The sequence below is a fragment of the Prionailurus viverrinus genome, unplaced genomic scaffold, assembly GCF_022837055.1.
Source record: "Prionailurus viverrinus isolate Anna unplaced genomic scaffold, UM_Priviv_1.0 scaffold_50, whole genome shotgun sequence".
In the NCBI taxonomy this organism is placed as follows: Eukaryota; Metazoa; Chordata; class Mammalia; order Carnivora; family Felidae; genus Prionailurus; species Prionailurus viverrinus.
This window is the reverse complement of record NW_025927613.1, coordinates 2043440-2069622: the sequence shown is the minus strand read 5'-3', so window position 1 is coordinate 2069622 and position 26183 is coordinate 2043440. Positions and strand designations below refer to the sequence as shown.

The window sequence follows — 26183 nt, the reverse complement described above, 5'->3', positions numbered from 1 at the left end:
AACCGCCAAGGTTGAGCCCAGCCAATCGGAGCTTACGAGGGGAGGCTCTCCTCGGGCTATTGTGTTGCGATCCCGACAAACACCACCAAAAGGAGGCAGGTTTGGGTCAACCTGACAGCTGGTCAATCCAATGAAGTAACCTTGGTAGAAGAGAGGAAAGGGAGCTGAGATCCCCACCCCCATTAAATCGTCCAATCAAAGCGTTCAGTGAGCTAGCACCAGCTGCCAATCAACAAAGGTTTTTGTTGGTCAACCTCTGTAGCAGGTGTGTTAACTGTAGCAGTGTATTCTAGGACAATTCGGTGAGATGTGTTGGGATCCAAAAAAGCTAAGAATAAATACACATTTTAAAATTGGTTGTTTTCGACAATTAGCTTGTCCCTAACTTTCCTGTTCCAGAAAAACCTGATCTGGGTCAGTTTGTGTACGTTTATGTGGTTTACATTAAACAGGAATAGGTACATTTCTACCATAGCATACACCCCTACCTTCTCTATCAGCGCTTGTTACTGGCAAACCCATGGGTAATGTATGTTTTATAATACGGCTGCTGAAAACTGCAAGAAGCAAACAGACCAAGTTTTAAGTCTTCCTTTTCTAAGGCAAAGGAAACGGTCAAAGCTGAAATCAGGTCCCAGGTTTCTCACTAAAAGCACAGTATCTTTCATACGACCACTTAAAGATTCTGGGAAGTGTGCTCAACTCTTGCAAAGTATCATCTACCAAAATGATCATAGAATTAGTGCCTAAACATCTTCTGCTAAATAAAAATTAGAAGCCATGAAAGAGTCTAGATGCTGAACAATATTTTATTTATGTTGCCAAAAATGCCAGACCTTAAAAATCAGTCCTCATTTTTGTCTTCAAGTACAAAAATGTTAAAAAGATAACCAATTTTTAATGGTATGTTATATATTACCATGTTAATACACTCCATTCAGTACTCAAAGTACTGAAGAATACGGTTTTAATGACAGTGACAGTTAAGTGGTATGGTTTTAACGTAAGTAAAAAGCAAATTCCTACCAAAATTTAATAACAAAATAAACGTTATTTGTTTTTAAAATTGACTTAAAAGTTAATATACGTTTAAAGGCAGTATCCATCAAAATGGAAGATAGATCAATATTGAACAGATAATGAACAAAATCAATTATGACATTGGTACTTTTGATTTTACGCAAAAGTTCTCTTGGATTGTCTCAGATAATATGATAGTCACCTAAAAATTCATTTTAGTGTACTAACTGCTTAAGACTATATATAATTTTTCACAGGTAGGGCAAATACACATTAAAATAGTAATACAGTGTCCTTCAGTTTAAATGTTGAGAACTTTGCAAACATGAAGAAGAATTAATTTTCATATATGTTCCTTTGGTTCACTAAACTTTCTTCTTTTTGGCACTGACTCTTGACTAGAAGTATCAAAGTGATGAAGGACCTGTCAAAAGAAAACAAGGATACTTTCCAGTTTACATGTTTTTAATTTTAAATTTTTTCACATCTGTGAAGTTTGTTTGTTCCTTCCTTGCCTTCTTTTTAAAAGTATACGTAGTGTAACTATTTCCTACTAAGACAGTATATCTGAGTTGTTTAAAAGTAGGGTAAAGTTGGGGCACCTGGCTGGCTCAGTCCAAGGAGCATGCCGCTCTTGATCTTGGGGTTGTGAGTTCAAGCCCCGCACTGGGTGTAAAGATTTCTTAAAAACAAACAAACAAACAAACAAATAAAGTAGGGTAAATTTTATTACTGATATATTTATATCTTCTGATGGCTGCTGAAAGTACACACTTGTAAAATGTAAGGTCTTCATTAGGGCTGTTGGAGAAATCAGAAAGATCTAACATTATGTCCTCAAAATATTTTGGAGGGATAAGAGGGAAAAAGATTTAATAATGAGCTGCAGAGAGAGAAACATTCTACCTTGGCACCATGTAAGGTTTATTTTTTTTATTATTATTTTTTTAATGTTTATTTATTTTTGAGAGAGACCGAGACAGAGCTTGAGCAGGGGAGGGGCAGAGAGAGAGAGAGGGAGACACAGAATCCAAAGCAGGCTCCAGGCTCTGAGCTGTCAGCACAGAGCCCGACGCGGGGCTCAAACCCACGGACCATGAGATCATGACCTGAGCCCAAGTTGGACGCTCAACCTCCTGAGCCACCCAGGTGCCCCCGCACCATGTAAGGTTTAAATCATGTTTTCTTTTTTTGTATTCCTGGTACTTAGCAGTGCCTGATAGCTATTAGACATTCAATGTATAATCTTGAATGAATAGGAGGACAAATTAGGGAAATTCCTGAAAGTATTCCCTGAGTTACTCAACTTTGATTTTTCTGGAAAACAACAACAACAACAATAACAACAACATCCCACCTCACTAATGATACAAACTGAATGATTTTGAAAAAAAAAATCAAGGCTTAATACATTGGGAAAAGTCAGACAACTTAATATATTAATGAAGTATCAGGTTATTTCATTCCCTTCTTAAGATATGTAAATTAAAAACACTATTAACTATATTTTTGAGATTACCCCTTTAAAGCAGTCTTATGTATTCAGTTGTCTAATTTTAACCTACTAATAATACTAAAAGTTATAGTTGAAAATACAAATATTTATCTCAGAAATGGCAAACATATGATCTGACTTGGTACACAATAAGGTCCTAAATATGAAACAACTGTTAAAAAATTTAGGTCAGGAAAATTTTTCTTTCCCCTAAGGTACTGAGGGGAGATGCTATATTTTTAGGGAACAAGTTGATTTGGTAACTTATCTTATTTCTACTTCATTTTTGATCTCTAGGAAGCTCAGATCAAATTTCTGGCCCAATTTTAGCTCTACATAAATAAAATGGTTAGCTCTACATAAATAAAATGGCCTAAATATTCTTACATTTTCTCATTCTACCATATTTATTCATATTTAATTTTCTCATTCTATTCATATTTTTCTGGACACACTGATTTTTATTTTACACATTCCTCCAACTATTTCAAATCATTGATGAAATCAGTATATATTTACATGGAAAAAATTAATAAACAACCATAGCACACCTTATTTAAAATCACCTCATTTTTTAGAACCAATTTATACACAAGATTTGGATATCAGTACTCTGAGGTAATATCCAGGAATATTATCATATTTAGCATTTAAAGTTTAATCTATAGTAATGATAGTTTGATACTTGCCATTTTTTTCAACTTATATACTATCATAAAACTTACTGTTTTCCCAGATTTGAGTTGATTTCTCTTCCGATTTTCCTTAGAAGATTTTACTGGTTGATTTCCATTAGCCTCCACAAAGACAGAATAATCATCAATTGGTTATTTCTCAAAGAATAACCAACACTTGAAAAACAAGAGGCAACTAACTATATGCAGTTTTTAAAAAAAGCTTTCCTGAGATATAACTGAGATATAATTCAGATAACATACAGTTCATCTATTTTAAAAAGCATACAGTTCAATAATTTTAATTATATTTAGAGTTGTGCAACCATCATTGCAGTCAATTTTAGAATACTTCATCACTCCAAAAAGAAATGCTGAGGTTTGTTTGTTTGTTCCCTCCTTCCTTCTCTTCTTTCTTTTTAAAATTATACATAGTGTACCTATTTCCGACTAAGATAGGATACCTGGTTTCTTTAAATGTAGAGTATACTAATCACTTCCCTATTCCCCCTTTCTCCCACTAGCTCTGAGACATTCTACTCTGTCTCTATAGAAATTCCTACTCTGGACTTTCATATGAGTAGAATCAAATAATATGTGGACTTTTATCACTGGTTTCTTTCATTTAGCATGTTTTCAAGGTTTATTCAGGTTGAAGCATGTATGGGTACTTCATTCCTTTTTATGGCTGAATAATATTCCATTGCATGGATATACTACATTTTGTTTATCCATTTTGTCTATTGATAGATAGTTTTTTTCCACCTTTGGCTATTGTAAATAATGCTATCTATGTAGTTTTTATTTTATTTTATTTTTTTTTATTAAAAAAATTTTTTTTTCAACGTTTATTTTATTTTTGGGACAGAGAGAGACAGAGCATGAACGGGGGAGGGGCAGAGAGAGAGGGAGACACAGAATCGGAAACAGGCTCCAGGCTCGGAGCCATCAGCCCAGAGCCTGACGCGGGGCTCGAACTCACGGACCGCGAGATCGTGACCTGGCTGAAGTCGGACGCTTAACTGACTGCGCCACCCAGGCGCCCCAATTTTATTTTTATTTGAGAGAGAGAAAGAGAAAGTGTGTGAGCCAGGGAGAGGGACAGGGGGAGAGACTGAATCCTAAGCAGACTCCAGTGCTCAGCATGGAGCCCGATGCAGGGCTCTGTCTCGTGACCCTGGGATCACAACCCAAGCCAAAATCAAGAGTCAACGCTTGGGGCACCTGGGTGGCTCAGTCACTTAAGCATCTGACTTTGGCTCAGGTCATGATCTCACGTTTTGTGGGTTTGAGCCCAGAGCCTGGAGCCTGCTTCGGATTCTGTGTCTCCCTCTCTCTCTCTCTCTCTCTCTGCCCCTTCTCCTCTTGTGCTCTGTCTCTCAAAAATAAATAAACGTTAAAAAAAAAAAAAAGTCAATGCTCAACTGACTGAGCCACCCAGGTGCCCCTATCTATGCAGTTTTTAAAATGAATATTGGACAATGACAAATTGTTAGCTGTCATATTACTATTCTCTAAAAGGACATGCTTTTCTTTTCTTTTTTTAAACTTTTTTAACGTTTATTCATTTTTGAGAGACAGAGCATGAGTGGGGGAGGGGCAGAGACAGAGGGGGATACAGAATCCGAAGCAGGCTCCAGGCTCTGAGCTGTCAGCACAGAGCCCAGCGTGGGGCTTGAACTCACAAACCAGGAGATCATGATCTGAGCCGAAGTTGGATGCCCAAACGACTGAGCCACCCAGGCACCCCAGACATGCATATTTTCTGATGTGGGAAGTGTACTTTTCCATATAGCTTCCTTAATGTATATACAATTAAGTATTTTCATTTCTTGCCCTTTTCTAGTAATAATGCAGTCATGATTCTCAAAAGCAGCAATACTTTGGCAGAGAGTTCATATACAAAAACATGAGCAATTTTATTTCTTATTTTATTTTTTAAAATATTTATTTTTGAAAAAGAGAGAGAGAAAGAGAGAGAGAGAGAGAGAGAGAGAGAGAGAGAGAGAGACAGAATCTGAAGCAGACTCTAGGCTCTGAGCTGTCAGCACAGAGCCTGATGCAGGGTTTGAACTCATGAACTGCAGGATCATGACCTGAGCCGAAGTTGGATGTTTAACTGACTGAGCCACCCAGGCGCTCCAACATGGGCAATTTTAGAAGTGAATTTATGCTCCTAAAGTGTCTTAATGTCACATTACAAGGAAATCCTGCCTAATAATTTTTTAACTCTTGCTTTTTTCCCTATATCCTAGTAAAGGATACTCATCTTAAGTAGAAGCTGCTTAGAAGACCATTTTGCTGCTAGGGGTACTAACTTTTGAAACTTTTTATCTTTTGCTTTCATCAGCATATTAGTTTGCATGCTGCCTTCTGCCAGTTTTAACTTCCTACTGAGAATATGGAAAAGGGGGCACCTAGCTGGCTCAGTTGGAAGAGCACGTGATTCTTGATCTTGGGGTCATGAGTTTGAGCCCTGAGTTGGAGAAAGAGATTACTAAAAAAATAAAATAAAAACTTAAAAAAAAAAAAAGAATGTAGAAAAAAGAACACCTAAAAATGGCACTATAATCAATGGTGTGCTGGTAAATGTTTAACAACCAGTTCTCTAGGAGTAACGAATCCTGAGTTGAGGCCTTTGCAGATTTCCATGCTGTGGATATTCTCATCATCTCCACTTTTAAGCTATCAACATGATGTCACTGAAATGAGGAGTTGGGAAGAAATGCCAATATACTGTTAGGGTGTGCTATTTGTTTCCTGAGTTTGGATATAATATTTTATAGAATGGTTTTTCTTCATACCTGAACATTTGAGTAACTTAAAGGTTTAAAATAAAATATAAATCTCCATTTAATAAAAATATAAAACTAAAATAAAGCAGTGGGTTTTTCCTTAAAAACATGAGATTCATTTTATGCAAAATATGTACAAAACATTAATTTTTATGTCTCATTAACAAGACAATCCATTTACAAGATAGAACATGAGAATATTTTGGCATTCTAGGAAATCTCCTTGGGAGACTGGATGATAGTGTCATTTCTCAAAGCCTTTCCTGAATTCTCCTCTTTCATGCACCTTCAATCAAAGTAACCATTCTTTCCTTTGTGCCTCCATGTAGCCTACTCAGACTGCTACCGTGGCCCTATATCACTGCTCCAGTTACTAAACTTTTAGCTAAGAGTAGGAACAATGTGTTATTCATATTATATCTCCAACACCTAGTAAAAGTACCTGACACATAATGGGCGCTTACTAAATATTGGTCCAATAAAGAAAGGATTAAGAAGCAAAATAAACTCACACGTGGGGAAAAATTACAAGGTCAAAATGGAAAACAAATCTAAAGAGACACTTACCATTTTATTCTGAAAGATTTTTCCACTTCTTGTTTTGCTTTCAGATACATCAAGTTCAGATGTTTTACTGACTAACTGTTCAAACTCGAAAAGAAAATAATTACACAAAATCATATAACATAATAAAAACTTTCCATAATACTAGGCTCTAAAATTCAGTAACATAAAATCTAGGGTATTATCTTAATGAAAACCAATAATTTTGAATGGTTCTTACTGTCACAAAAAATGTAAAGGTAAAAATAATGAAACTGACCCTGTCGATCATTCACTGAACTGAAAAAGTCCCAAATGATCATTGGGCACTACACTACTCTTCCAGAAGATAAGAACTTTAGCTCACCCTCATTGGAGAAAGGAGATGTGCAGAGGAAGGTGGACAATACTCAGTCCCATTATTTTCAAGTTCTTTTTATCTAAATGTTATATCAAGATTTTACTGTCTACGGAAAACAAAATTAAACATGTCTTCTCAAGGCAATAAAAATGTATTATATACTCCATTTGTAAGCACAAAAGGTGGTAGAATAATTGCTTAAGATTCTCTCTAGCTGAAATTCTGAGATTCTATGAACAATATTTAGGTTTACTACTAAATAAATCCACAAAAATTCAAAACTTTGCAATATATACTTTTCAAGTTTTTTTACAAAAGCATTCTTGAAACTTAATTTTATCCTAAAAGACCTTGAATATAATAACAAAACCTGAAAAATAACTAGATAACTATATAAGCAAGTCTTTTGGGGGAAAAAAAGCAAGTTAAAAGTGAGATGAATTATCAAATTTATACCTGACAATGAGAAATTGAAAGATCTGGACTTTCCTTAGATCTCATAATTTCATCTTCCTCACAAACTAAACTTGGTTCTGTTTAAAAAAAAAAAAAAGGAGTTAAAGTGGTATGAAATAGAATTGAAAGTGAATCAATCTACATTTTCATTAACTTCTTACCTCCAAGTTCAGAAGATCCAGGGTTTTTTTTCTGCTCTTCCATTTTAGTTTCAATGTCAAAATCATCCTACATAATTACATGAATAAAAAAATGGACACATTTTGAAAAGAAATTAAAACAACTGGGCAAAGTATTTATGAACAAATTTGTTTTATGAAGGTTAAATATAACATAACAGTATAACTACCTTACGTTTACTAGAAATAAAGTCCTATAATTACTATAACAAGGTACAACATTTATCCAAAGTAAAAACTACTACTCTTTTTGGCAGGGTTGCTTTAAGAACAAATATACAACTTTCTCAAAAATACATAATGGCTCTAAGAATCCTTAGTTCTTACTATTGTCGGAGGGCACTGCATTAGACATGTTTACACAAGCATCATTGCTGTATCTCTGGAATTTCTTTTTTTTTTTAATTTTTTTAACGTTTATTCATTTTTGAAAGACAGAGACAGAGCATGAGCGGGGAAGGGGCAGAGACAAAGGGAGACACAGAACCCGAAGCAGGCTCCAGGCTCTGAGCTGTCAGCACAGAACCCAACGTGGGGTTCAAACTCACGAACTGCGAGATCATGACCTGAGACGAAGTCGGCCACTCAACTAACTGAGCCACCCAGGCGCCCATATCTCTGGAATTTCTATACATATGTTAGCACACACTAAATATGCCCCAATCCTCTTCAGGAAGTTAGTGAAGAATAGATCAGTCATGGTACGGTAGAAATAGCAACAAGTTTAATGTCTACTTTATAATTATACATTTTTTTGTGACATATGTCAAAGAGCTTTAAATATTTTAAAGAATGCTACATAAATCCCAGCATTATTTGTTTATAAAGCAAGACTGGGATTTAGGTTTTGAGAAGACTTTTTCTTTGACTAAACTGTTTGAAAATTGAATTTTCTATTTGTAAGGATGTGGCAGAGCCTAAATCAGAAAAGTCAGTCTCTATATATAAGTACTAAGATCATAATTTAGAATTAAATGAGATAAGACAAAACAACAAAGATTACATTAAATAACAATCATGTTAATGTGGAAGATTTTCTGGGAGTAAGGTAACAAAAAAAGGCCTTTTTTATATTTCTATTTATACTTCTATACTTCTAGCATACTTCTATTGAAAACTGAGAATGTACACAGTAAACCTAAGTCTGGTAGGCACTGGAGGATTACAAAGATGAATGACACTTTTCCTGCCTTCTAGGAACTTCCAGCCTGCTTTAGAACAGTGATTTTGCAGGCCCCAAATGAATTCAAGCACAGGTTTAAATGAGCATCTAGTAAGGGTGTTGTAGGAAGGATTCCAACATTAGTTGGGGGATTGGAGTATTTCAGTGGTTTGCAAATTATGCTCCAGACCAAGGGGTTTCCTCAGAGTACACTATGAGGGTAGTTGAAGTGGTGAGTGGCTGGGCCTCCAGGACTTCATTCAGAATAGTTGTTTCTTTTAAACATTTTTTTTAAATGTTTATTTTTGAAGGAGAGGGAGACAGAACATGAGCCGGGAAGGGGCAGAGAGAGGGAGACACAGAATCTGAAGCAGGCTCCAGGCTCTGAGCTGTCAGCTGCAGAGCCCAATGCGGGGCTCGAACTCATAAGCTGTGAGATCACGATCTGAGCAGAAGTTGGACACTTAACTGACTGAACCACCCAGGAGCCCCAGAATAGCTGTGCTTTAAATTTCTGAGAATGTTTGCACCAAGATAAAGAGTTTTAAAATGAAAAGGCTATACCTTTCTTACGGTCCAGATCAACCTTGAGTTTATGATTATAATACAATATTTATACAAATATTAACAAGAACTATTAGTCTTTAGAATTGAGTCAAACATTTGTTACTATGGTACTTTATAACTCTTTAAAAGGTACTGACACTTATATAATGCTCCTGTTCATCTTCTCGATCATCTTTGTCCATGAGAATTTTCTGAAGTGGTGTTTTTAATTGTTTTGGTGATAAAATAGCTGAATCAATATTTTCCATTCGTTCTTTTTCAGTAGTCACTTTTACTTTGAAGGTGTGAAAAGGTGTTGGAACTTCTCCCACATTTAAGTACATAGGCTCCCCTTCAAATATCACTCCTTCACAATCACCATCCTTAAAACCGGGAGGTTGGTAATCTGGGGGTGTAACTGCAAAAAGTATACTATGAAGTTCATGAAACTGAAGAGAACATAATATAATAATAATAACATACAAAGATTGAAAACATTTCAAATAGTATAGAAAGGCAACCTTTTTTCTTCTTCACTTGACTGGCTGTATGACTTTGAATAAATTATTTATCATCCCTGATTTGGTTTTCTCACCTATGAAATGCGGAAAATAATAGTATCTACCCCATAGGGTAATTGTGGGTATTAGATGAATTAAAGTATATAAACTACTCAGACTAAAACTGGCACATTCTAAGTATCCAATAAATGTTAGTTGTTATTACTATTGTTGCTTTATGTTCTTCTATATATATTTCATATATGTATATATCCTTAACAAAACACAAATAAGATCATACTGTTCTATACCTAGGTGTTTTTAACCTTTCTTTTTAATCCATTTGTATTATTTCTTGGATAAATTAACTTAATCAGCACATTTTTTTTAAGCTTATTATTTATTTTGAGAGAGACAGCGTGAGTGGGGAAGGGGCAGAGAGGGAGAGACAGAATCCCAAGCAGGCCCCAAGCTGTCAGCCCAGAGCCCAGTGCAGGGCTTGAACTCACAAAATCACAAGATCATGACCTGGCCCAAAAGCAAGAGTCAGATGCTTGGCTGACTGAGCCACCCAGGTGCCCTAGCACATTCTCTATAATAGCTTGCATGGTATCCTTATAAACATATAACCTTGCATGTTTGTGTTAAATATATTCCCAAGACACTTTTCTAGCTATAGAATTTCTGGATTAAAGAGAATGTGCATCTAAAATTCTGATACTGCCAAAATGTCCTCTAAAAATCTTGCACCTACATACATTCCCTTGAGAATTTATAAAAGTGCCTACTTTTCCCTCACACCCTTGCCAAGAAATGGTTTACAAGTTTTACTGCTCTGGTAAGTGAAAAGTAGCATCTCACTGTTTTATTTCTTTAATTATGAGTGAGGTTGTACCTCATATGGGTATGTTCATATCGCTGGAGAAGCTTATATACATTTGAAAGTCTATTTTTTCTAATCTTTCTTTTTCAAATACTTATATTAAATGAAAATTTTATAATTTCAAAAAATATATTACAAATTAGGTCTTAAAATCAGTTAGGATGGAAACCAATTGTTTCAATACTAAAACATACAGGTAACAAGAGGACGTGTTACAAATAGTACCTTCATCGTAGTAAAAAAGTTTCATAGTCAAACAAACATCATTAGGTAAAGGTCCCAGATTTTGCATTAGAATATAAATCTTGCGAATGAGGAGAATACTTGCTTTCTTGGTGTCAGCAGATGACATGTTGGAATCGTTGCTTTGGTTTTTACTACAAGAGAATCACACATTAATTTCTTTTATGGCATGTATGGCTTCTAGTAACTTCATATTTTACTATTTGAGATTCTTATTCCTATTATAGCATTAAGTCTTTAAGTTGAAAGTTACCATAAACGTGTTTTTTAAAATTTTTTTTTTTCAACGTTTATTTATTTTTGGGACAGAGAGAGACAGAGCATGAACGGGGGAGGGGCAGAGAGAGAGGGAGACACAGAATCGGAAACAGGCTCCAGGCTCTGAGCCATCGGCCCAGAGCCCGACGCGGGGCTCGAACTCACGGACCGCGAGATCGTGACCTGGCTTAAGTCGGACGCTTAACCGACTGCGCCACCCAGGCGCCCCACCATAAACGTGTTTTAATGTCACTATTATGAAAGATTTAATATCATCAATATCATTATTAATAACAGTATAAACTAATAATTTTATTTAATATGCATTTTATATAAGATGTTTAAAGGAAACAAGTGATGGATTTTAATTACATTTCTAATCATTCAAGCATACAACAGCTTTCCTGCCCTTTGGTTCTGTTTCATAATTAAAATAGTATATAATAAGCCACAGAATTTGGGCTTGCAGCTACTCAAAGGATGTTTTTACAGCCACTCCTGGATGGTTAATTGGGGGTGTTTGAGACATTTCAGAAGTACTTCAGTACTTCTGAAGTTTAGCAATATAGTATTAATATGAATAAGTGGTAATCCGTAATACGAAAAGAAAACTATAAAACCATACCTTATGAAGTCCATGACTGGTCCATTATTACTGTACTTGAACTTAAATTGGTAACATTCTGAAATTGTCTTAAATAGAAAACATTGCAGTTATGTATCTGATTTACAGTACTGGCAGCCAAGTAGCTATATACAGCTTTTCTATGACTCTTCATGCTGATTTAGTAATTTTTCTGCCATGTTTTAACCCTTATTGGTCCACTGAAATCTTCAAATCCTAATAATTCCCTTGGTTTGGGATTTGGTGCTTCAGTCTTGGAGAGATGGTCATTCCCCTACTAATTGCAATGGATATCATATATATCAGAAAGGAACTCCTTAGCAGATAGGTGAGAGGGGCAGCATTATCTCTAATTCTAGCAGAATGGCTCAAGCACAGGGCTTAAATCCTTGCTATACTGTGACTAAGAGCAAGTCATTTAAACCTAAGTTTCAGTTTCCCCAACTAATAAAAGGGGTTGAAAATAGTACCTATCTCATTGGTGGTTATGAATATTTGACAAACAGGATAATTTATACAGAGCACTTAATAAACTGCCTGGCATGCCAACATTCAATAAATATTAGTGAATCAACAAAGTTGCTCTTTTACTGAAAGTAAAAAATGTTCAACTATATAAAACATCTGAAACTAAATGAATATTTTCTGAGCAGTTAGTTTCCGAACAATCAACTAATTCACAACATTTGCTTACATGATTTTTGTCACCATGGACATATATTAAGCATTAACTGCAGGCATGAGTATCAAAGAAAAGACACTGCCAGCCCTCTCGAAGCTTTTTTTTTTTTTTTAAATTGCTTTCTTTCTATTTCAGTGCTCACATAGGAATGGGGATCAGCTCTTTTTAAAAACAGCTGCTTCTCCATGACTGAATGGAACACTACAACAGCTACTGTGCAATGGTTAAGCACCAAGGTCATGAACTGGACTTCTTAGGTCCAAATTCTTGTTCTGCCACTGTGACCTCTGGCAAGAAACCTTGTATCTAGGTTTCCTTATCTAGAGTGGAGATGATAATGGTAGTTACCCCATGAAGGTTATGATGAATAAATGAGATAATGCATATAAAGCTTCAAGGAACAGAGCCTAATAATAGTAGGTACTCAACAGATCTTTCCCCTTTGTTTCTTGTTTGGTTTTCCCTGTCATTTCTTGTAATACCTTCTTTAATTGTCAGATGAAAAGGTGGATGTGACTGAATTGGGATGAATATCCAAAGTGCAAGTGTTAAGTATCTTATTTTTGTCAAACTCAACCTCTTTCAAAATTCCATAAAAAGAATATTATATTGAAGCAGAAATCAGGAGTTTTAGGTTATTTCTATTGGTTTTTGGCTTAGTGGCCAAGGGTCAGTCACACAGTCTCTTTGGTAGTAAGTGTATTAATCTGTTTAAAGATAACAATACAAGCCTTGTCTTACCTCAAAAGGCCTTTACGAGGTTCAAATGGTTCAAATGTGAAAATATATGTGAAAGTGTATTGATTAAAGCACAAGTAAAAGCATAGGATATTATTATAATTTTATGTTATTTTTAGATTTTAAAGATATAATGTTTACTAACCTAAGTACACCTACCTGAGGGTCTTCTGGATTGGTGTATACCTATTTAAAAATAATTTATAATTGAGTTATTTATATAAGGCTAAGTATTCAAGAAGAACTAAATTGGATATTTAGATGAAACTATTAAATGGATTCAGCAAAACAAAATACAAAATAACCTCCCAAAATATTAATTTGTTACTTTCCCCCCCACTGAATAGATCATTTACTTGAATAAAGTGACATAATCAATTGTTGGTTTTAGTGTTATTTAAATAAGCAAGGCCAAATTTGACGTCTTTAAAAAAGAACATACAATTTAAAAATACTTACAGCTAGAACAACCATCCTTAGCTGAAATATAACAAAGAACAAAAATCTTACTTTTACTCCATAAAATATTTTTTCATGATGAATCATAAGAATTCTTCGCCTTATTTCAACATTTATTCCTAGTAAGAAATAACCTTGCAGAAAATATGATGTATATAAAGCAATACATTATGTATCTTTCTCTAGTCCCCCAAATATCTCTCTTTCTTTTATTTTTGAGAAACCTGTGCACACACAAGCTGGGGGAGGGGCAGAGGGAGAGAGAGAATTTTAAGCAGGTTCCATGCCCAGATCTGAGCCAATGTGGGCCTCAATCTCACAACTGTGATATCGTGACCTGAGCTGAAATCAAGAGTTCAACGCTTAACTGACTGAGCCACCCAGGCACCCCCAAATAGATATTTCTAGTTGACTTACTAAAGGTTGAAATTCATGTCACTGACTTAAGCAAACGTGGGTATTTCTGCCAGTTACAAGGAAAATATATATTATGAAATAACACATTAAACCTTACCAATGTTAGAACTAATTTTGAAAAGAGAAAAGTAGAGTTCAGGACTCTGTTCATTTAATAAAGGGAAGAAGCTTTGGAAACCAGAGGAATAGAGAATCATAGGAAATCACCCACTAAAGTAATTGGACAAAAATCTAAGAGTCATCCTTGATTTGGATCTTTTCCTTATACTCCACAACCAATCTATCAACAAGTCGAATCAGTTCTACTGCCAAATATATCCTGAATCTTTTCATTTATTTCCTTCTCTGCTTCTTGGTCTAAGCCACAGTGATTTTTCACCAGTACTGCTTTAACGGACTAAGCAACACTCTCCTTGATTCCCATCTTATTCTCCTTCCACAGTATATTGTCTTGAAAGTAGCCACAGTGATTTTTAATTTAAAATGTAAATTAAATGATGTTACATTTCTACTCAAAACCTTCAAATGGCACCTAAAATATAATTCAAACCCCTCACCTACATAGTCCTGAAAGCTCTGGCCCTGCCTGTCTCTCCAGGCTCCTCTAAACGACTCCTCCTCCCCCACTGCTCATTGCATTCCATTCACACTCGCTTTCTTTTTGTTCCTTGAACTCTCTAAACTTCCCTCAACTCTTTGTATTTGCTCTTCTGCCAGGAATATTCTCTCCCAAAGTCAACGCCTGGCTGGTTTCTTCTCAGTCAATTCTCAGCTTAAATGGCACCTCAGAGAAGCTCCTATCCTATCGAAAGTTACCCCACCTCTCCACCTGCAACACACTTTTTCTAAATATTTTATTGGCATTTAGCACAATTGGAAATTATCTGATTTACTTGTTTTATTGACTGTTTTCCCACTATAGAAAGGGCTCTCTTTGTTTCGCTGACCACTGTTAGTTCACCCAGCTCCTACCTGGAGTATGTGTCTAGCACATAGCAGGCACTTAATATTTAATGAGTATTAAATACTTAGTGCCTTAATAAGGGAGGTTAGTGACCATGGATAAAATTATATCTTTTTTACATTTTGTTTAGAGATGGACTTCTTTATATAATATAAACATAAGTATACAAAAAGGCTTATAATCTACAGTAAACCCTTATTAATAGAAATTTCACCTATTTATGATTTGTGACAATTAAAAAAAAATTTTTTTTTAACATTTATTTATTTTTGAGACAGAGAGAGACAGAGCATGAACGGGGGAGGGTCAGAGAGAGGGAGACACAGAATCCGAAACAGGCTCCAGGCTCTGAGCTGTCAGCACAGAGCCCCCGACGCGGGGCTCCAACTCACGGACCTCGAGATCGTGACCTGAGCCAAAGTCGGCTGCTCAACCGACTGAGCCACCCAGGCGCCCCTGATTTGTGACAATTTAACCTAGACTACACAGAAATTTATTTTTGAATTCTTATGAAGAAACAATTTATTAAATTATTAGTATAAACATGGGACGCCTGGGTGGCTCAGTGGGTTAAGCGTCCGACTTCGGCTCAAGTCATGATCTCGTGGTCCGTGAGTTCAAGCCCCGAGTTGGGCTCTGTGCTGATAGCTCAGAGCCTGGAGCCTGTTTCAGATTCTGTGTCTCCCTCTCTCTCTGACCCTCCCCCGTTCATGCTCTGTCTCTCCCTGTCTCAAAAATAAATAAATGTTAAAAAAATTAAAAAAAAATTATTAGTATAAACAAAATTGTAGAAGGCATGTGAAACTAATAAACTATTTTAAAAGAGTTTTTTTTTTAATTCATTAAGTTTTTGTAAGTTAATAAGTGTTATTATTAACACAACCAAGTGTTAACTAAAACTGGCTTGGCAAAATTTGTTAAGCATTAATTCTGTCAGCTTCAAATTGAGTTGAATATTAGTCTTTAAAATATTCAAATGTTCAAACTTTTCAGTAATTTGGGCTGGCCTATGCCCAAATTAGTTTAAATTAATATTCTACTTTGTGGCTATTGCTGTTACATTTATAGAGTATAAGCTGTAGAAAAAAAGACAATGAGATACTGACTTACGTATTTTTTTTGTAAAGCATCATAGCATCCTAGCATCCTAAAAAATAATGAAATATTCATTTTTAGACCGAATGCTTTTCCAGAAAATAATTCTTTTAATAAGTCTCCATATTATCTCATTACTAAATAATACAAAATTTTCTTATTAAAGCTCCCTTCTTGGGGCATCTGGCTGGCTCAGTTTGTGGAGCATCCAGCTCTTGATCTCAGGGTTGTGAGTTCAAATCCCACATTTGGCAAGGAACTTACTTAAAAAAAAAAAAGCTCCCTTTTTTTAAGATTTTATTTTATTTTTTAAGTTTATTTATTCACTGTGTGTGTGTGTGTGTGTGTGTGTGTGTGTGTGAGAGAGAGAGAGAGAGAGAGAGAGAGAGAGAGGTGAGGAGGGGCAGACAGAGAGGGAGAGAGAGAATCCCAACTAGGCCCTGCGCTGTCAGCACAGAGCCTGATGGAGAGCTAGAATTCATGAACCGTGAGATCATGAACTGAGCTGAAACCAAGAATCAAACGCCCAACCGACTGAGATACTCGGGCACCCCTAGAATTTTATTTTTTTAAAGTAATCTCTACACCCAATGTATGGCTCAAACTTACAACCCCAAGATCAAAAGTCAAATGTTCTACCTATTGAGCCAGAATTTTAATTTCTTTAAAATTAAAGAAAAAATTTAATGCAAAGATCCAAAGACCTGCAAAAATGGTATCTAGTGTTAAAGGGGGAGTTACTAAAATTGGGTTAAACAATGAAAGGTATCCAAGGTACAAAAAAAAAAATGTGATTTAAGAGAAAAATAATTTCATATCATTAGGTAATCTTTTACTTACCACTTCACTAACTGTGTAGATCCTGGACAGTTTTTATCTTCTCTCAGAATTTTCACACAAAGATCTAAACACCAAAATGATACAAATATAGAACTACTCAAGATTAGTAAGCAAGTAGAAATTTTATTTTATTTATTTTTTTTTAAGTAGGTTTCAGGCCCACGGCGGAGCCCAACGCAGGTCCTGAACTCATGACCCCGAGATCAAGACTTGAGCTGAGATCAAGAGTCAGATGCTTAACCAACTGAGCCACCCAGGCACCCCAAGCACCTAGAAATTTAAGTGAAATTATTTTCGTCAGCTGTGTATTAGATATATATTATGTAATGGCAATGAACTTCCAGATGATTGGTATTAACATAATTTAAAAGAAGAAAGGTCTTATGGAAATAAATAATCTTTTTATCCTTGTTATAAAATGGCATCAAAATGATTAGGATACATGTGATGGGCAAAAAAAATGTAATTTTTAAAAGCTATAGAATACTTAAAAGTTAGATATAATGCTTTCACACCATCATTATCCAAGAGTTTTAGAGTATTTGTATGGGCCCGTATCCCAATTAAATTCTTGTAAAAGGCCAAGAAGTTAACTGGCTGTGAGAGATAGAGACCTGCAAGGAAGCAACAGGTAATACAATGGTAAGGACTAAGATCTCTGTCTCTGTCTCAGGTTCCTTACCTGAAAAATAGGAGTAATAGCTAACTCACAGGCCTGTAATATGAATTAACAAGCTGTAATACATAACATAGTGCTTAACATATTGCCCACCATACAGTTGGCACACAAAATTAGGTACACACTATGTGCTGGGTAATGAATTATTACTGTAGTATAAATAGGCTGTATTATTTTTACTTCCCAAAATAACACAAGAATATATACTACTACTATACAAAGCAATAAATAATAGAATGTTTTTACCTACCAACTTCATCATTAAAGAGTAATGTCAGGTGAAATTAAACTTGAGAAACTAAGGAAAAATTTTAGGATTAAGTGCTTCCAAAGGTATTGAATATACTTTTTAAAAACTACTTAGTCCACATAAAAATGTGTACATGAATGTGGCATTATTTATAATGGCCAAAAAAGTGTAAACAACTGAAACAAACATTCATCAATGTTTGCTTATCAGTATAAACATTCTATATAATAGAATATTAGTCAACAATAAAAGAGAATGAAAGACTGATTCATGTCACCATACGGATGAATCTTGAAAACATAAGTGAAATAAGCTGGTCACAAAGGACCACATATTATATGATTCCATTTATGGGGAATGTCCAGAATAGGTAAATCCATAGAGACAGAAAGCAGACTGGTGGAATCCGAGGACTGGGGAGGTTGGGGGAAGGGGAGAATGACTTAGTGAGTATGGAGTTTCCTTTTGGGGTGATGAAATGTTCTAAAATTGGCTATGGTAGTGGTTGCACACCAATCTGAATATACTAAAAATCATTCAGTTGTGCACTTTAAGTGAGTGAATTGTCAGGTATGTGAATTTCATCTCACTAAAGCTATTATTAAAAAAAGATCTCTAGGCAAAAATTTATACAGTCTTAAAGCAAGCCAAAATAAAAACAACATGTTTAAAGCAGGTTTTAAAATCAACATGAACAAAGCTGAAAGAAACAAAAAATAAACATTACATTACCATCTAGATATCTTGTTCCATAAGCACATTCTGGAAATATTCCTCTCAAATAGGTGATGCAGGATACTGAAACTGCTAGGAGCCTCTTCACTAACACTAAAGACTGCTGCTCTGTTGATATCTTACTGGGAAATACCAATGCACTCTAAATTTCAGGAAAATTAAAACATTTTATTTAGATTTATTAAAAATAACATCCTCCCAAACTTCAGGTAGATCTAACTTTGCATCAGCATGGTACTTTCCCAAAGAATTTCTAACCATAGTGGTGAACCATGGTACTTTCCCATAGAATTTCTAACCCAGAAAGTCAGGGTGGCTTCTAAGAGGCGAAAGTGATTTCAGGGAAGCAGCCTAAAGGTAAAATGCAAAAAGTGCTTAAAAATCCTCTTAACATTCTCTTGCAGGTTAACAGTCTGTAAGTGCATAATACATGATAGATTGTAGTAACTCTTTAGTTACTAACTAGATTTGACACACATAACCCTGTAACACAAGAACATTGCAAAGATGAGAATTTTATCTTTGTGAGGCATGCACATTCATTTCCTTGGACTAGACTGCTATGAATGATAATTTCATCAAAGCCACAGAATAGCATTCATTAACACCTAGTGTAAATTGGATACGAACCAGTGATTTAATGCAATGCATCAAACATCCAACACAATTCTCCATGGATTCTAAATATTAGTTTAGCAAATACCTTCCTTTCTTAAAACATGGAGTTTCCTGATCTCATTAAACCCTTCAAACAGTTGGCTCTAACTTTTATAAAAGACTCCAGGAAACAATAAGATTAGCTACATTAAAATATTTTTAAATACAAGAAATCATACCATGGAAGTCCTCTGTAATTGCGCAGTGGCCATCTTCTGGGAAAGTCTTTTCCTTAATTCAACCTTGTGACAGAAACGTGAGCTTTAACTTCAGACCTTTTTTGTATCGCTAATATTCTAGTTGGCTACATGTAAAGTCAGAAAGAACTTTAAGTGAATAAAAATAAATTTTATGTGATCAATTTCATGTAGATAATGTTTACATAAAGAAATCAATCACAGTATTCGAGTACTGACTACATTGCACAGTTAGGTAGGTATGAAAACGGCCCCTGCCAGACTCTTTAAAATAATCTCAGAAGTTTTTTTTTGTTTGTTTGTTTTGTTTTGTTTTTGTTTTTTACATTTATAGTTTCAAACGACTGATTCAAGTCAGGTTCTTTAACTGAACTTCATTCAGCCCAGCTCTGGGTATAAAAACATATTGTCCTACTCTGCGGAACCACCCCAAAAAGCGGAATGGAAAATATTCCAGATCTTTCTTGGCTGATTCTGATTTCTCAATTACAACTGGTATTTTCACGTAAGTTTCATTTGGGGGTTCCAGTTTCCCTTGTCTTAAGCAGACAATTCCACTGGAAGAGGTCCCAGAGGACACGGTTTACTGTCATTGACTCTGAAGAAGCCCGGACTAGACACTGGAGTTAACCTAATCTCGAACCTCTCGTGAAAAAGAAGCAGGCTCACGTTTCCCCCCGTTTCACCATTAAGACTTTAAGAAGCTTAAGAGTAGTTGTGAAGCGACAGAAAAAGAGCTTGAAACGCAGAAGACACAAACAAACAGGAAAGAAAACAAATACATTACGTAAGGTCTGAGGGGCGCCAGCCGCTGGGAAACCTGGCACCGTGCGGCGCGCGCTTTGCCTGACGCGCAGGCGCCTTCCTTCAACGGTTGCCCGCGGAGGCGCTACAGGACCGTGTGATTCCTCTCACCGTCGCTTTCCCGCCAAGAGCCGCGCAAGGCGCGCTGGGAACCCCAACCGGCTGAAGAGCTCGTCTCAGCCAGAGAAAGGCCCGATTGCCAGCAGGGTAACGTTAAGTAATGGCGTGTGCCAAGCTTCCCGAAATAACAAAGCTTTCCTACGGTGACCCAAGTGTTCTCGGCCGTCATTTAATGAATCCTGCTAATTTCCGATCGGTTTCGAACTTTTGCTTTTGTTATTCGATCTACCACATATGTATTGCACTCCCACCTTAGTCTCCTGTGTCTTCAGGAAGCCAGTTGCTCTGGCAGTGGCCTACTTAGTCATTTCCGCTGCGCTGTCGGTGGGGACAGTGCATAGCTACTAATGTAGTTAATGTCGCATTTACAAACACGATCAGAGCTGGTAGGTAGGTGGACATTGTCGAAGAGTACAAATTGTTTACTAATTGTTATATATCCAAATAAATTGTGTTATCGGTATAAACATTTCATAATTATTCATTAACTTAGATGTGTCTGTATGAAAAGATGAAAAGATTTGCCCAAAGTCAGTTAGAGGAATGAAGTCTAGAATCTTGTTTTCAATGAAAAATATTCAGTATCTAGGGAACCTGGGTGGCCCGGTCCGAGAGCATTCCACTCTTGATCGCCGCTCAGGGCTTGATCTCAAGATCATGAGTGCAAGCTCCCCGTTGGCCCCACGCAAATTCAATATTCAAATCCCCTGGTTTAATAATTATTTTGCTTTATAGTTCTCTCACAGGTCAAGTTTACAAATGGCTTTCAAAATTCACTTCTTTCTCCTACTTTGCTTATTCTAAGAGCCTTGTGAAGAAGACATAAGTATTACTCCTATTTTACTTATTTTTTTAAAAAGTTTATTCATTTTGAGACAGAGGAGGAGAGAGAGACAAAGCGACTGAGCATGAGCGGGGGAGGGGCAGAGAGAGAGAGAGAGAGAGCGCCAGACAGACCCACAGACAGAATCCAAAGCAGACTCCTCACCACACTGTCGGTGCAGAGCTGGACATGAGTCTAACTCAGGAACCCTGAGATCATGGCCTACTCCAGGATCAACAGTCAGATGCTTAACTGACTGAGCCACCCAGGCACCCCTGTTACACCTATTTTATTTTATTATTATTATTTTTTCAACGTTTATTTATTTTTTTTGGGACAGAGAGAGACAGAGCATGAACGGGGGAGGGGCAGAGAGAGAGGGAGACACAGAATCGGAAACGGGCTCCAGGCTCTGAGTCATCAGCCCAGAGCCTGACGCGGGGCTCGAACTCACGGACCGTGAGATCGTGACCTGGTTGAAGTCGGACGCTTAACCGACTGCGCCACCCAGGCGCCCCTACACCTATTTTAGAGATGAGAAAACTGATCCAGGTAAATTTGGTTTCCTGAAACTGCAACTAATTTTAGCCTTGGCAGAGGGGGAGCCATGACACCATCTAATGATGACACATTAGGTTTATGATATGGTGCTTCATGTTAAATTTACATTAAAAAAATGTTTTTAATATTTGTTTTTGAGAGACGGAGAGACAGAGCACAAGTGGGGGAGGGGCAGAGAGAGAGAGAGAGAGAGAGAGAGAGAGAATCCAAAGCAGACTCCAGGCTCTGAGCTGTCAGCACAGAGCCTGACGCGGGCTCGAACTCATGAACTGTGAGATCATGACCTGAGCCAAAGTTGAATGCTTAACAGAATAAGCCACCCAGGTGCCCCTAAATTTACTTCTGAGTTATTAACAACTATAGAAAAGAAATATGAAAAAGTATATTTACTTTTAATCAATTATTTTAATCAGGTAATTTACTTTTAATCAAGAGTTGGACTCATCCTGAGTCACAGAATCAGAATAATGCTGTAGGGGAGGAATAATTTCTCTTTCCCTTCTTAGGGTCTCTGGTTGGGCCTATGAATTTCACTGACAGAAGACAGATTAACAGGAGAAAACGTGCATGTTTTAATTACATCTTTTTTACACATATCTGGGAGTCTTCACATGAAAAGTAAAGACCTAAAGAATCAAGTTGAATGCTTGTATACTGAATTGGACAAAGAATACTAAATTGTGCAAATGTGATTAGGCAAAGAGGCTTTGGCTGGAGCCATTAAATGAGTGACGTGATATGGGGTTAGGTTAACAAGGTTTGTTTGTACAGGTTGACCTTGGCCTTGACCTCGTGTCCTTGGTGGCAAGAATTTCTCTTTCCTTCTGATATAGCGAGGATATCTTTCACGAGGGAATTTTCTCTCCTGCTTTTAAGAAAAAGAAGGAAAATCAGAATGTCCTGCTTGCAGGTGCTATTTTTCAAATGCTTTTAACGCAGCATAGTCAGTATGCCACAGCAACATGTTTTGAGGTTCTGTGTTCTGAACTCCTTCAATGCAATCAGTAGGTACTGATTTAACCAACTAGATCACTGACTATATTTTGAGGATGAGAGTGGGTGGTGTTGGGGCAAGACATTTAAAACATTGATTACCATAATAGTAAGTACATACCATTAAAAATAGCAATACAGGGGTGCCTGGGTGGCTCAGTCAGTTAAGTGTCTGACCCTTGATCTCAGCTCAGGTCATGATCTCATGGTTCGTGTGATCGAGTCCCCTCATTGGGTTCTATGCTAACAATGCAGAGTCTGCTTGGGGGCTCTCTCTCCCTCCCTCTCTCTCTGCCCCTCCCCTGCTCACTCTCTCTCTCAAAATAAATAAACTAAAAAAAAAAAATAGTATACAAATATATTAGAAATCTGAAGGTTAATACTAGAAGAGACAGTTAAAAGAATTATCGCTGATTTAAAAATAATACTGATTTTAAAAATATTGGTTAAGAGAACGGGATGTTAGGCTTTTAGAGATACTATAAAACAAACGACCTTCAGTTATGCATGGTGTTAATCATAGTACCATTTTGAATGTGCCTCTGAATTGTTTGATGACAGCTACTAGGTACTTACTTTAGAGACCATAACATTTTTGCTATCTAGAAATTGATGAGTTCTTGGTTACATGACACAAGTGCTGCCCAAATACACATATCTATCTACCATGGATCATTTTTTTTAAGTGTTTATTTACTTATTCTGAGAAAGAGAGTGAGCGCACACATGCACGCACAAACTGGGGAGGAGTAGAGAGAGAGGGACAGAATCCCAAGCAGGCTCTGCACTGACATCACGGAGCCTAATGCAGGGCTGTATCACAAACCATGAGATTATGACCTGAGCCTAAATCAAGAGTTGGGTGTTCAACTGACTGAGGCACCCAGGTGCCCCATGGATCAATTTTTGTACAATTTATCATTTGCTGTTTGAAATTATTAGGGAGGAAAATATTTTTCTGTATCATCTTAATTTTAAGTTTATTTATTCTGACAGAGACAGCATGAGTGGGGGAGGGGCTATGAAAGTGGGAATGAGAGAGAGAGAGAGAGAGAGAGAGAGAATCCCAAGCAGGCTCTGAGCTGCCAGCACAGAGCTGGACGTAGGGCTCAAACTCACAAAGCTGTGAGATCACAACCTGAGCTGAAACCAAGAGTCAGATGCTTAACCAACTGAGCCACCCAAGCACCCCTTCCTGTATCCTCTTAGATTTTGTACTTGAGGGCTTGCAATTTTAATGGACAACAGACAGCTTAGCAAGAGGGAAAAACAAATGTAGTATGTACATATGCACAGGAGTTCACAAAGAAATGTGACTCAAGGATGTAGTTAGATTTTGGAGTTTATATACCATCTTAATAGGTAATGGGGAGGTGTAGAGGGGCATTTATGGGAGAACAGAGGACTTCTAGGAAAAATGAATGGGCCCTTAGGAGAATAGATGGGATATATGGTAGTTTTATAACAACGTCTCTTGAGGTGATTTCTTATCCAGTGTTGACTTGTGCTGACTTCTTGTCTTTATAAGAGTTAATCTTCCCCTGTGGTGAAACTCCTTGGGAGGAGATTCAGGACAGTTCAATTCTTTTGGGAAGCTTTGCTTTTAGGAAAATAAGGGGAATGGAGAGAAAGCCTCTTCCCACATCCATTGATTTTCAAAATGTCTTTAGTTCACAATAATCCTTATGCCACTGTGGCATCGTCTCGACCCTTTCAAAATTAATAATAAAAAATTTGGAGTACCTGGGTGGCTCAGTCGATTGGATGGCTGACTCTTGATTTTAGCTCAGGTCATGATTCTCAGGGTCATGAGATCAAGCCCTGCATTGGGCTCCGTGCTGGAGCCTGCTTAAGATACTCTCTCTCTCTCTCTTTCTCCCTCTGCCCCTCTCCCCGACTTATATGCTCACTCTCTTTCTAAAATAAATAAATAAATAAATAAATAAATAAATAAATAAATAATAAAAAAGTAACATACAAATATGTTTAAGTTGCCTGTATATGAATAATAAATTCTAGAAAGATATACAAGAAACTCTTAATAGTGGTTACTTCTAAGGAGGAAGGATCTGAGCCTTTAGGGGAAAGGAATGGGATATAAATTTTTCACTGTTTTATATATATAGTCAATCTTCATTATTCATGGACTTCATAACAGTGAAATTGCCAACTTACTAAAATTAATTTGTAACCTCCAAATTAAAAAGCAGTTCAATATAATGCATTTGCATTCATTTGCAGACACGTTCAAAGTGGTAAAGAAAAAATTTGAGTCTTTCTATACACACATTCCCAGCTGAGGTTGAACAAGATGATGTTTTGCTTTCTTGTTTTAGCTCTCATATTGTAAACAAATGTTCTTTTTGTGGTCTATTTAGTACCATGTTTTTGCATTGTTGTGACTTTTTGTTTTTTCCTTTCTCTCTCTCCTTTTTTTTGTTTTTTTTTTTGTGTGTTTTTTTTTTTTGTGTTTTTTTTTTTTGTTGTTTTTTTTTGGTAATTTTGCTGTTTAAAATGGGTAGTTGAAGTGCTGTTTAGACCTAAGAAAGTTGTGATGTGCCTTACAGGGAAACTACATGTGTTGGATAAGCTTTGTTCAGGCATGAGTTATAGTGCTGTTGGTGTTGGCTGTGAGTTCAATGTTAATGATATCCACAAAATATATTGAATAAAGTTTCTTAAACAGGAACACACATAAAATGAGATTTTATATTAATCAGTTAATGAAAATGTTGTGACCGTGGTCTCACAGGAATGTAACCCTGTATTTCCCTTAGAAGCAATGGTTCAATATTCAACAATTCAGTGTTGTGGTATTATTTGCACATAACAACGGAAAATAATGAGAACTGACATTATATACTGACAGAGTTCAGAACATACTACCCCAAAATATGGGACATTGGCATATTGGAGTTTAAAAAACTTTTTTTATTGAAAAATTTTTAATGTTTACTTATTTTTGAGATGGAGAGAGACAGAACACAAGCAGGGGAGGGTTAGAGAGAGAGGGAGAGAGACACAGAATCCAAAACAGGGTCCAGGCTCTGAGCTGTCAGCACAGAGCTGGACGTGGGGCTCCATCCAACCCACCAACTGCGAGATCATGACCTGAGCCAAAGTTGGACGTTTAGCTGACTGAGCTACTCAGGCGCCCCTAAAATTTTTTTTCAATGTTTATCTTCTTATATTTTGAGAGAGAGAGACAGAGACAGAGTGTGAACAGGGGAGGGGCAGAGAGAGAGGGAGACACAGAATCTGAAGCAGGCCAGGCTCTGAACTGTTAGCACAGAGCCTGAAGGTGGGGCTTGAACTCACCAGCTGTGAGATAATGAGCTGAGCTGAAGTCCCATGTTTAACCAACTGAGCCACCCAGGTGCCCCTGGAATTTTTTTAATGTCTATTTATTTTTGAGAGAGAGACAGACAG

The 26183-nt window shown here is 36.6% G+C and overlaps 1 protein-coding gene across 7 annotated transcripts; it reads right to left on the bottom strand.

The window, feature by feature from the left end:
- Positions 1–19: 19 nt before the first annotated feature.
- Positions 20–21278, bottom strand: HORMAD1 (HORMA domain containing 1). Of its 7 annotated transcripts, none has more exons than XM_047847768.1 (15): positions 20241–21278; positions 19436–19498; positions 18597–18741; positions 16936–16999; positions 16111–16147; positions 13620–13640; positions 13320–13346; positions 11741–11808; positions 10840–10991; positions 9390–9649; positions 7506–7572; positions 7345–7421; positions 6552–6635; positions 3241–3312; positions 20–140 (listed from the first exon to the last, which is right to left on the bottom strand). In XM_047847768.1, exons 2-15 carry the CDS (start codon positions 19466–19468, stop codon positions 123–125), a joined length of 1125 nt encoding a protein of 374 aa, XP_047703724.1. In that variant the 5' UTR covers positions 19469–19498; positions 20241–21278; the 3' UTR covers positions 20–122. The 7 variants fall into 7 exon arrangements, with proteins under 7 accessions (XP_047703724.1, XP_047703720.1, XP_047703722.1 ...); XM_047847764.1 differs by lacking the exon at positions 20–140 and adding an exon at positions 802–1444 and having other exon boundaries at positions 20241–21275; XM_047847766.1 differs by lacking the exons at positions 20–140; positions 20241–21278 and adding exons at positions 802–1444; positions 20097–20184.
- Between the last annotated feature and the right edge of the window lie 4905 nt (positions 21279–26183).